The sequence below is a fragment of the Polypterus senegalus genome, chromosome 10, assembly GCF_016835505.1.
Source record: "Polypterus senegalus isolate Bchr_013 chromosome 10, ASM1683550v1, whole genome shotgun sequence".
NCBI classification, from domain to species: domain Eukaryota; kingdom Metazoa; phylum Chordata; class Cladistia; order Polypteriformes; family Polypteridae; genus Polypterus; species Polypterus senegalus.
In genome coordinates, this window is record NC_053163.1 from 74,296,717 (window position 1) to 74,309,265 (window position 12,549).

The following is a 12,549-nucleotide window of genomic DNA, read 5'->3' on the forward strand; positions in this document are numbered from 1 at the left end:
GATCCTTTAAGTCCTGTAAGTTGCAAAGTGGAGCTTTCATGGATCAGACTTGTTTATGAAGCACACTCCACAGACGTTTCATTGACTGAATATCTGGGAAATTTGCCAGCCAAGTCAACACCTAGAACTCTTTTTTATATTCCTTAAACCATTCCTGAACAACTTTTGCTGTGTGGCAGGGCACATTATCTTGCTGAAAGAGGCCCCTGCAATCAGGGAATTCCATTGCCACGAAGGGGTTTATGTTGTCTAACATTCTCTATGTAGGTGGCACATGTCAAAGTAACAGCCACACGGATACCAGGACTCAAGGTTACCTAGAATATCACACTGCCTACACTGGCTTGCCTTCTTCCCATAATGCATCCTGCTGCCGTCTCTTCCACAGGATACCTTCTTCCATTGCTCTAAGATCCAGTTCTGATGCTCATGTGCCCATTACAGGCACTTTCGGAAGTAGACATGGGTCATCATGGGCACTCTGACTAGTCTGTAGCTACGGAGTCCCATATGCAGCAATCTGCAATGCACTGTGTGTTTTCACACCTTTCTCTCATGGCCAGTATTACATTTTTCAGCAATTTGTGGTATAGTAGCTCTTCTCTAGCAATTGCACCCCACATGCATCAATGATCCTTGGGCACCCATGACTCTATCACAGGTTCATTAGTTGTCCTAGCTTTGACCACGTTTGGTAGGTACTAACCACTGCATCCCAGGAGTACCTCACAAGACCTGCCATTTTGGAGAAGCATTGACCCAGTTGTCTAGCCATCACATTTCGGCTCTTATCAAAGTCTGTCAGATCCTAACACTTGTCCATTTCTCCTGCTTCCAACATATAAGCTTCAAGGACTGACTCATCACTTGCTGCTTGCTCATACATCCCACCCCTCGACAGGGGATACTGTAACAAGATAATCTTTGTTACTCACTTCAGCTGTCAGTGGTTTTAATGTTTCGGCTGATCAGTATACATGCTGTGGATATGCTGCATTCCATCTAAAATCCTCTACTGCTTGCCAGTGCAAGTCATTTGTTTCTTTCATTGTGAAAAAAAAATTGGGGCAAAGCAGCAAATTCTGCTCTAATTATTACTAAAGTGCAGTCCACGGGTTCATAATGACCAGATAACACACTCATTAAGAAACTGGAGCATTGATATTTTGTTAATTCCTTCCTTTCAAAATGTAAGTAATATCAAGGTTTTAGCTACTGAACTAATTTAGAAAAAATACCAAAGGCAAACCTTGAAAGATATTTGCAAACCTGGGATGGACTGTGGTGTGTGCGATTTGGATTTTGATACCAAAAGAGTATCCATGGCGTGTGAGAGACATGAGTCTGGGCAAATGTTATAATGAGATCATTAGAGTTAACTTTCCATTATATAACTAGGGGGCTTTGCTCGCCATCTCCCACTTTTGTTTTTCCGGATACACACTTTTAAGATTTTTTTTTCTTTGAATTGTTGCTATTTCATTAGTTTCACTTTTATTTCAGAACTTCTGTAAAAACAACATTTGGAATCTTTCGAGTCCCAACGTGTTGAATCTTTTTAATAAGGTCAGTGAGACATGTGTTTAATGATTTTGTACCATAATTCAGGATAGCTTTCTTTGTTTGGAATTTCAGCACAGACAAAACAATCTACATCATCAGGTGTTACTAATTTTTTTTGCAAAGTAACCAATAAATGCATGTGAGGTAAACTCTGTTTTGGAAATTCTCTTGACTTAAACTTCAAAACCTTACAATATTTACATACTTCTGACATATCACCTATGTCCATATATTCGATCTCTATTATTACTCTCCGAGTAATCATTTCTTTTTTTGAGCTAATGCGATGTTTACTTTCTTTGTTTTGACACTGTCTTTTTTTTTTCTGCTTTCATATTCTGTACCTTGCACTGCATGTGTTTCGCGCCTATGTTTCTTTTTGAGTCTTTTGAATTCTAGTTTTCATTATCTCTAACCTGCTCTGCGTGTGTTTGGCCCCATTGTTTTTTAACCTCTTCATTATGTTTTACTTTATTTTCTACTCTGTGTTTTATTTCTGACCTTGCTTTATCCTGCTTTTGTTTCAATGACACCTGGTCCGTGATGATTATTTTCCCTTTTTCGAGTAATAATTTCCGTTTGTTTGCGCTACTGCGATCTTTACTTTCTTTGTTTTATACTTTCTAATTATCCTTCTTTCATATTCTTTTAAGAATGGCACGGTGGCGTACTGGGTAGCGCTGTTGTCTCGCAGTAAGGAAACCTGGGTTCGCTTCCTGGGTCCTGGGTTCTCCCCGTGTCTGTGTGGGTTTCCTCCCAAAGACATGCAGGATAGGGGCAATGGCGATTCAAAATTGTGCTTGGTGTGCACCCTGTGGTGGGCTGGCACCCTGCCCGGGGTTTGTTTCCTGCCTTGTGCCCTGTGTTGGCTGGGATTGGCTCCAGCAGACCCCTGTGACCCTCTAGTTAGAATATAGTGGGTTGGATAATGGAAGGATATTCTTTAACTTTCTCCATATGTGTATCGCGCCAACGTTGGTTTTTTTTGAGCCTTTCGAATTCCATTGCTTTCATAATCTCTAACCTGCTCTGTATGTATATAGCGCCAACGTCCGGATTGGACATGCTATTTTTTCCAAATCTACTTGTTCCAGGCTGATAATTACTTTTCTTTATTTTCTGAATTTGCACCTAGATTATTCTTTTTCTTTTTTGTCTCTCCAATGCTTTTGAGCCTTTTTTATCCACGCTGCTTTCTTCTTCAATTAGTCGTCTACGTTTCATTTATAACGTATTGTCCTTATACGCTTTATATGCGCTGAGAGCCCTGGATCTGTGTGTGCTCAAAGCCAAAACACGACATGAGTATGTTACTGCCCGTGACTCTTGTTTGGTTGTAAGTAGGGCGTGTCTTTCAAGAATTTCATTTTCTACATCATCGCGAGATGGTCCTGGATCAATCTCTTGGCACAAAGTCTCATGTTTAAGGTCCCCGCGAGACGCTTCGTAGCCAATCTCTTTAGTCTTGTGGGTCTTTTAAGTGTCTTCCATGATCTTAACGTAAAGATCACGTCTCGTCGCCCTACTGTTTCTCTCCAGGATTTTTTTTTATAATAGAGAGAAATGAGCAGCACGATGTGTGGGGTTAAGGTAGATGTATGTATAATGCAGCAGAGCACTTGAATGTTTCATAAAATAAATACATTTCACAAGGTGAAATTCAGTTTTACTTAAGAAAAACACAAATGACCATGCAAATAAAACAAAAAATACTACCATAAGTGGATAAAAGAGAATGAAGATGGCTGTTCCTAGAAGAGCAGATGGCCCCAGGAAAACAGAAGTATATATGACACCAATTATGACGAGAAGAGGTCCTCCAGCTAGAAGACATCCAACTGTCGCAAGATCATAGAGACGTTGGCCATCATTTGCACAGATGTTCACCAGCTGCAAGACACAACAGTCTGTGGTTATACATTTCACATTTCAAACAAAGTCTTCTCAACCTCTTGCATTTGTTAGATTTTTTTTCAATGATTCATTAACTTTCATGCTGCTTCAAAAAGTGATCAAGAAAACTTTTTGTATAAATGCACACTGGAGATTTCTAGAAATAATGATTGTTCCTTAGATACTGTTTTATAATGATTGAGGCAAACGTTTACTCATACATCTCTGATAGTGTACACGTGTGGGTATTTGCTACGCTCAACAGGCCTTGCATGTGTGCACCCTGTAATGGGCATGTGTGCTTACCCTGTGCCTGAATTTGGCAGGAAGGGGAGTGCTTAAAAAATAATACATCTCCTGGGTATAAAAGGAAAGGCTTTTATTAAGCTTATGTTGGGCCACACAAAAATTGCTTGGGAACTCCGTGAACTACATGGTGTATTTTAGGATATCCTCTGTCTTTTGAGAAGACTACCTCAACCCTCCAGAAAAATGTCATCCTCCCTGCTACTACAGACAAAATTCCATCGTCACTGCTCCCTTTGAGCTCTGTGAACATCTTATTTTTCACTCTTATCTTCAACACGAAATATGAAAAATGCAAGCTGGAAGGGTGTAAGGCAGTTTTACGCTAAGGACATTTCACTTATCGACTTGTTTACTAGCAACCAGTAATAACACATGGAATATGCACCTGTCACGCCTTATTTTATGGTCTTTGTTCTCTTTTTACATTTAGGTAGGCAGGAATGCATTTTAGAAAACCAATCAACTTCATCTCCTGTGCACTGTCTGTTTGAAGAGATCTGCACTCCTATAACACTTTACCTTAGAGTGTTTAGTGCATGTAACTTATTTTAAAAATCCTCATTGTTACAACCCATTTCTAGTAAATGAAAATTGATTTAAAGAGTTAAATGTATTATGGGATAGCCAGAGTTTCATTTTTGGCTGAAGTTTCTTATGTTTTAATTGAATCTTTTTATTGCCTTTTGAATGTTATTTTGTATATTGTTATTCATTTTATCTTTGCTTTCTTTTTCATAGGTTATTTCTTTTTGAATATTGCTTTTGTTAATTATATATTTCCCTATATTGATTACTTAAATACACTCACCAAGCACTTTATTAGGTACAACTGCTTGTTAATGCAAATATCTAATCAGCGAATCACATGGTAGCAACTCAATGCATGTAGGCATGTAGACATTGTCAAGACGATCTGCTCAAACTGAGAATTAGAATGGGGGAAGAAAGGTGATTTAAGTGACTTTGAGCATGGCGTCGTCGTTGGTGCCAGATGGTCTGCTATTTCAGAAACTGCTGATCTACTGGGATTTTCACACACAACTATCTCATGTGTTTACAGAGGATGGCCTGAAAAATGGAAAATATCCAGTGAGTAGCAGTTGTTTGGATGAAAATACCTTTTTGATGCCAGAAGTCAAAGGAGAATGGCCAGACTGGTTCTAGTAGGTAGAAAGGCAACAGTAACCAATATATCCACATGTTAAAACTGCAGTATGCATAAGAGCATTTCTGAATGCACAACACATTGAACCTTGGAGCAGACTGGCTACAGCAAAAGGAGACCACACTGGCTGCCACTCCTGCTAGCTAAGAACAGGCAACTAAGACTACAATTCACACTGGCTCACCAAAATTGAAGATCGAAAAAAACGTTGCTTGGTCTGATGAGTTTCGATTTCTGCTGCGACATTCAGGTGGTAGGGTCAGAATTTGGCATCAACAACACGAAAGCATGAATCCATCCTGACTTGTATCAATGGTTCAGGCTGGTGGTGCTGGTGCAGTGGCATGAGAGATATTTTCTTGGCACACTCTGAGTCCCTTAGTACCAACTGAGCATTGTTTAATTGCCACAGCCTACCTGAGTTTTATTGCTTACCATTTCCATCCCTTTATGACCACAGTGTACCCATATTCTGATGGCTACTTCCAGCAGGATAACACACCATGTCACAAAGCTCAAATCATCTCAAACTGGTTTCTTGAGCACAACAATGTGTTCTCTGCACTCAAATGGCCTCAAGTCACCAGATCTCAATCCAATAGAGCACCTTTGTGATGTGGTGGAATGAGAGAGTTGCATCATGGATGTGCAGCCAATAAATCTGCAACAACTGTAAACCTACTTTTGCTCACCCCTGATATATATATATACAGGTATACTGTATATATCAGTCTGGTCCAGTTTGTTATGTGCAGACCATAAAGCCTGCTTCTGCTTCTGCTTCTGCTTGCCCAGAGGGGACTGGGTGGTCTCATGGTCTGGAATCCCTACAGATTTTATTTTTGCTCCAGCTGTCTGGAGTTTTTTTGTTTTTTCTGTCCCCCCTGGCCATTGAATCTTACTCTTATTCGATGTTAATTAATGTTGATTTATTTTGTTTTCTTATTGTGTCTTTTTTCTATTCTTTATTCTGTAAAGCACTTTGAGCTACTGTTTGTATGAAAATGTGCTATATAAATAAATGTTGTTGTTGTTGTTGTTCTGGAGTCTGGGACCAGGCTGATTTGTGCTGCTTAGACATACCCTATGTGTTCAGACCAGTGTGGGAGTACAGGTCTGCCTTTTGAGGCCTACCACATTTTTAGGTTTCAAGAATTGGACTGATTCAATCAAAATGATGACATTTACTTTCTAGATCTTTACAGTTTAGTTTATTTTTTTATTATTATTTAAAATCGGACTGTTCTTCAAGTAATATATTGTGAATTTTAGGACAGTGGCAGACATATCTACTGTGTAAATTAGATATGAATATATATACTGTAAGCAGTCTGTTTAATGTAGAAATGCTTGACAGCTGCTGTGCCCCCGTCCAGTGGTTTTGTGTTGGAGGCTGCATGGAGGATAGAGATTTTAATGGAGGCTGGAGTGACAACAGAGGGTGTTTAGTTGTAGGACAGAAAATGGAGGGAGTTTTGTCATAAATAACAAGGAGGGTGAAGCTTTTCTAAAAGGAAAAAGTTGAGTTTTGCCAAAGGGAAGATGGAATTTTGTCAGAAGAAGCAGGATGCCATTACACTGAGTCTCGTCAATCCCCTGAAATCATGAATGGAGGACCATAAATGGAAAACATTACAGTAGGTATACGTATATATAAACCAATGGAAGAAAATAAATTAGATTATAATCTGAATTATTATTATTCTCCAGAACCTAATTCAATATAGTTTTCAGGTCACAATAAACAAGAATTAGGCATGAAAAAGAGTTAAAAGAATATATAACTCTTAGAATTAATCAACTGTCTCGGGAAAACATTTACTGGAAAAAACAGAAATAAGTTAATATTGAAAAACATTCAAGAAAGAAAAAAAAGACATCAGATGACCAAAACTAAAACAGAACTAAAAATTAGTAGGTATAGTCATTAACTTACAAAAATGAACACTCTGATTGTAGGTAGGCTAACATGCTATAAAAAAAAGAAAGTAACACAAATGCACTGAAAGGCACACATGACCTTGATTTTTAATATCTCCTCCTAGACTATGAAAATTATATTCCTGTTAAACATGCCTGGCTTATTTCACGGAAGGGAAGGAACTGCTCAAGTGAAAATTAAATACAAATGTCTCTAATATACGTTTCCACCCCTTATGAATGTGAAAGCATTCCTCTCGAGTAGAAGACTACGTTTATTTGCATTGCCTGTGATGTCGGAGAAACTGTACTAGATGTGTCAAGAATATAAAGCATATTCAGGATGATAAGCAAATAGATGGCGGCTGAAGGAGCTGCAGTTAACCATATTATGGAAAGAGACGGCTTCTATTGGTGTATAGAATCTAGACGTGACTTTAGTAAAGTAAGCAACAACTTTATGACTGATTTACCAAAGATGGATTTTACCCATGCAGTGGAATAAATGCAATTATAAGTGCCTTGAGCATAGTAAAGGTGTTATATAAATAATATTATTGTTATTATTAATAATAATTATTGAAGTACCAAGTTTTTGGGAATTATCCCTAACAATTCAGCCATTTACCATCATCTGGCAGACAGTTTTTTTCAGAGTGCGCCTGCATTTATGGTTAAAATGAGAGCCAAATATGAAAGCAAACTGATCAAAATCAAGTTTAGTTTAGTGCACAAGTGTGTGAATTAAGATTCCTTGTTAGAAATTGTTTTTGTGTAAAAAATGTGTTTGTTTCAATTTCCTTAATAATTTGAGTGTTCTGATATCAAGGAATGTTTCTATGTATGTGTTTTGTATTAATAATTTAGTTTGGGATAAATATAAAGATTTTTTTCTAATTTAATTTTAAGGGTATCACGTTGCCATTTTAGTGCTGTAGTGTCAGGACGGGGGAGGGGTACTGTTCCTGGGGCCGACTCCCAAAAAGCACTTGCACTATGTCACGATGCTCCACTGTATGACCCAGCATGGCACTCAATACAGTGTCTGAGATTACGGATTAAAATCTCAAACAGCCTCAATATTATGCTTGTAGTATTTAAAGCATTCTGGTGAAAGACTCATTGTATTCAATTTCTCATCTTAGTTTGTGGTCTCAGTATCATGGTACCGGTGACAACTTGTTTTCAGGTTAACAGGTTAAGGCAATTCTCATTTTGGTGTAACAGACGGTTGTGCTCCCTGATTTTACACAACAGCATTTCAGAGTTTTAGATATTGTCTCACATCACAGTTTCTTGAATATGCACGCATCTCATGGTCTACTTAAAACACCATCATTATGGTTGCTCACTAACTTTATTGCCAAAAGGAAATTCAGCGAGGTTAGCAGAAACTAAAAAAACAGATGGACCAGACGTACACCGCAGCTTGGACACTCGCATCTGAAATAACAGCAAGGAAGCATAACATAAAAAAAGAAAGTCATAAAATATATATATATATATATATATATATATATATATATATATATATATATATATATATATATATATATATATGTTGTAGGCTTATTTGAGCGTGACAAAGGGAAAGAAAAGATGCTAAACATGGCCCTACACTACCATCAAGGTGCTGTAACATCTGGACTTGGTCATCTCATTTTTTAAAAAAGGAAAGCAGAGTACAAGAGTACTCAAAAAAGGAAACCCACAAAATTTCCGGTTCAAGTTGACTTAAAATTGAAAATATACAGCCACTAAAGATGAAGTGCTCACCGTATTGTGCAGAGGACACACACTCACTCCTCTTGCTTGAGAAGTTTACGTGTACCTATAGTGAACACACACAATGTAATGGACACATACAGTGAGCAAATAAGGACCAGAAGATGGAAAATGGAGCAGAAAGTCAAATGGGAAGTGCAGGCTTAAAAACGAGATGACCAAACCGAACTGTGTGACCAAAGCCTAAGGACTAGACAGAAGAAAATATCACAGCCAGAAATGAAGCAAAAACCAAAATAAGCAATCCTTCTACAGAGTATGCCTGTGAAATAAACAAATCTTCTGATTAAGATTCATAGAGAATATTTATCCACAAAGTAATAAAGTAGCATGGAATCGTACCCATATTCATAGCATCATCAGAAGCATGCCAAAAGTGCTCATATGACCAAATTCAAAATGGCATGGAACAAATAAGAATTTGAAATAAATATCAACTTTTGAAAAAAAAAAAAAAACCCATGAAACCATTGAGAGACGCATAATCTTCAAGTACCAAAACCCAAAATACGAGGGAGGGCCCAGAAATTCCCAAAACTATTAAAAAAAATACATTAAACATACAGAAATTCCCTTGAAGTTACTTTCAGAATACTCTCCTTGAGGTGCAACACTCGTACATTGAAGTGCTAAGGCGTCTACGGGAAAGTATCAGAAAAAAAGTCTCCCAAGAAATGGCCCACTCAGCATGTGATTCTGCACCATGGCAGCACACCTGCATATTTCATGTTGTCAGTCAGAGAGTTTTCCACCAAAAGCAATACAGTTATTGCTTCACAACCTCCATATTTGCCAGCTCTTATTCCTCTTGATTGCTTTTTCATTTCCAAAATTAAAGTTGAGGCTGAAGGGAAGAAATTTGAACAAATCTGGGAAAAACCATAGAAGGCTCTAGATATGGCAGCAAAATAGGAGGACAGAAAATATTACCAGGAATGGGAGAAGCTCTGGGCTGAATGGATTGTATCTGAAGGAGTTCTCAAGACGGAATTGCTGTAAGTTTTATAATCGAGTACGTTTTTGAACAATTCTGAGAATTTTTTGGTGATCCCTTGTACACCAAAATATATTAAAACCTAAGCTTATATTACATAAAAACTTTTATACACTCACAGCCAAACTTGTGATGGAAGAACCAAACCCAGAAAAGCTAGAAAAGAAATAACAGGTAGCTGAACGTTTAATGCTGGTGGGTCTTCTTCAAACAAACAGCTGGTTAAGAACAGGATCATGGCACATCAGAACAGGAGTCTGTGGTCTACTTCAGTGAAGACAGGAACAATAAGGCACCCTTCTTTTGGTCTGGATATTCTGTTTGTCTTACAGCGTATCTCAGGTGACATTTGCAAAGGTCTTGTCTTGGCGTAGCAGGGCAGTCTGGGTATTGACCAGTAGTGTGTATGTATTAATCAGTAAGGGCCAAATGGTGAAGTAGTAGTAAGTGTAGCTGTATATCACAAAATTCAAATTTTGTTTCCAAAATGACTATTTTTTTCCACTGTCTCCTGTTGTTTATAGTTTGCTATATTGTTCAATTTTTAGCAGAAACAATTACAGGTACAACTTATCCTCACTAGAAAAGCATACTTCACTTTTTAGATCTTGGTAAGTTTATATATAACAGTAAACCGACTATATGTGAAAGAGAAACAGAGAAATATTGGAGCATATATGTCAACAAAGATCTTTTAAAGCAAAACCTCCAGCAACAAACTCAATAATCTTTTTAATTTTTCTTTAGTGTGTTCAGCAATCACAAACACCAATGGTAAACCTGCAACAAAACCATTATTATGCGAAAATTGTATTTGTGTGATGAATTGTTTACATGTGGCAGTATTCATGTTTTCTTTTGAGCAGCTGATATAAAAGGTTGATGAAAGGTAACAATTCCATCTGCTCTGCAGATAGTGAAGAAACTACCATGGTGAACAATTTACTGAAGAAATATTTAAATGTAAAAAATACCATCAGACAGAGTGGACTGCTGAGGTAATTTAGAAGATAAAATTCCATCTTCAGGAGCTTAATTGAGCAACCTCCTCAGTATATTGAAATAACGGAACTCAGCAACAAACTCATTATAGCTTCCTCAAAGAGTTTAGCTACAAAGACTTCACACAGATATGCTCTTAACAGGGACAGTGGTAACTACTCTGGATTCAGCTACAAGGCAGAGCTCAAGTGTGGAAAACACTGCTTACTGCAAACCAATTGCTTTAGATCAACTCAGACCAGTAAAGTTATTTCTTTGAATAATCACACAACGTTATGGTTTTGGCTACGGCAGAGTTCTACTTTCTCCTGCAGTTCAGCCATAATTGGTCTTGTTTTATGTCATTGCAGAGATAAACACCATCCCAGGAAAAGAGATTGAGGATCTTGATCACTATACTCTACTAGCCATGTGCGCCCAACTATGTTGCACGTGTTAAAGTTGTCTGTGAATGGCTCCCTGTTTAAACGCGGCTGCCAGTCGTGAACTGGGCCCTTTGTTGCACAGCATTATGATTTATTATAAGGGAAACAAAATTACAAAATAAAACCCTTGGGCATTGATTAGATAGGAACGGCCTACTCGGAATCACTGTCCGAATAGTAATTATGTGGTGGTGTAGGAGCATTTCTGCTTCTGTCTGTTCACAGTCCATCTCGTTTTCACGACGCTATCGTTTCCTCTCATGATGTCTTCTCAACCTTTCTCCAATCTCGCAGGTTGCTTTGTGGCAATCCAAAGAGTAAGTCAATATACACGGAGCAATGGTTATAAAAGGGGGACACGTAGGTATCCAGGCTCTTTAAAGCATAAATAGGGATCACTTCACTGACATGTGAGCAAGGTACGGTACAACTGTGAGATGCGCAGCACTCGCCGGCTACAACACTGTCTTTCTTTCATTCATATGTTACGTAGGCACGTACCTTTTATCTTCAGCAATCTCATTCTCTAACCAGGCCTCAGGAGCTAACCAGCATAACAGTGTCCACCACCCCTTTCGTTATTCCGGCACATTATTAACATCCATGAGTAACAACAACGTACTAAACTGGAAGGTGGTCTACGTATGCGTGGAATTCGCGGACAAACAAAAATCAAGATCTAAATGAAGATCTCTTTAGTTAATTTAAAGCACAACAAATTGTTTAGTTTGAATGTCTGTGTTTTGAGGTGTGACTGGAGTACAACAGTCTTCATTAGTATAAGTTTGGAGGAGATTCTTAATGCAATGCCTATGTTTTAGCTGTCTTTCTACTGCCATCTAGTGCTTTTTCTTCTAATTCATTCGCGGACAAACAAAGATCAAGATCCAAATGAAGATTATATATAGAGATATTTCAGTCTATTTTGGGTTTCAGGGTTATTCTGAAAGTGTCTGTATTTTTCTGAATACTTACATTTGACACTTACAACTACAAAAAGCAGCTATCTGATATTCTAATTTTTTTTTGGTTCTTTATTTTGCCTTATACAATTTCTCGTATCAGGAATTTCTTAGTTTTCGCATACCTCTTGGGGTCAAAGCGCAGGGTCAGCCATTGTACAGTGCCCCTGGAGAAATTGAAGGTTAAGGGCCTTGCTGAAGGGCCCAGCAGCATAGGATCTCTTTTGGCAGTGATGGGGATTCGAACCAGCAACCTTCGGGATACCAGCGCAAATCCTTAGCCTTAGCGAGACCACTCCACCCTAATTCAGGTAATGTTTAACAGAAGCACCCCCAATTTGTCAGAACCTGTGTCCAAAATATTAATCAGTAGATTGTGATGAAATTTGTTTGAGATGCTTCATCTATTAACATTATGGCAAAAGTAAAAGTTGCAACTTGATTGGCTGGCTTCAGAGTCTCAGGAAAATATACCAAATTCTGCCATAAGTGTTGAGAAATGGATTAATAATTCATTCAGTTTTTTGGTTT

General features: G+C 38.0%; 1 protein-coding gene across 1 annotated transcript in view; it reads right to left on the reverse strand.

The window, feature by feature from the left end:
• LOC120538190 (multidrug resistance-associated protein 5-like) overlaps nt 1-12,549 on the reverse strand; it is a 115,615-nt gene that overhangs the window by 85,726 nt on the left and 17,340 nt on the right. The window contains exon 6 of the mRNA XM_039767643.1: nt 3,280-3,453. Within this exon, the coding sequence (XP_039623577.1) occupies nt 3,280-3,453 (174 nt within the window). The remainder of the gene's footprint in view (nt 1-3,279; nt 3,454-12,549) is intronic.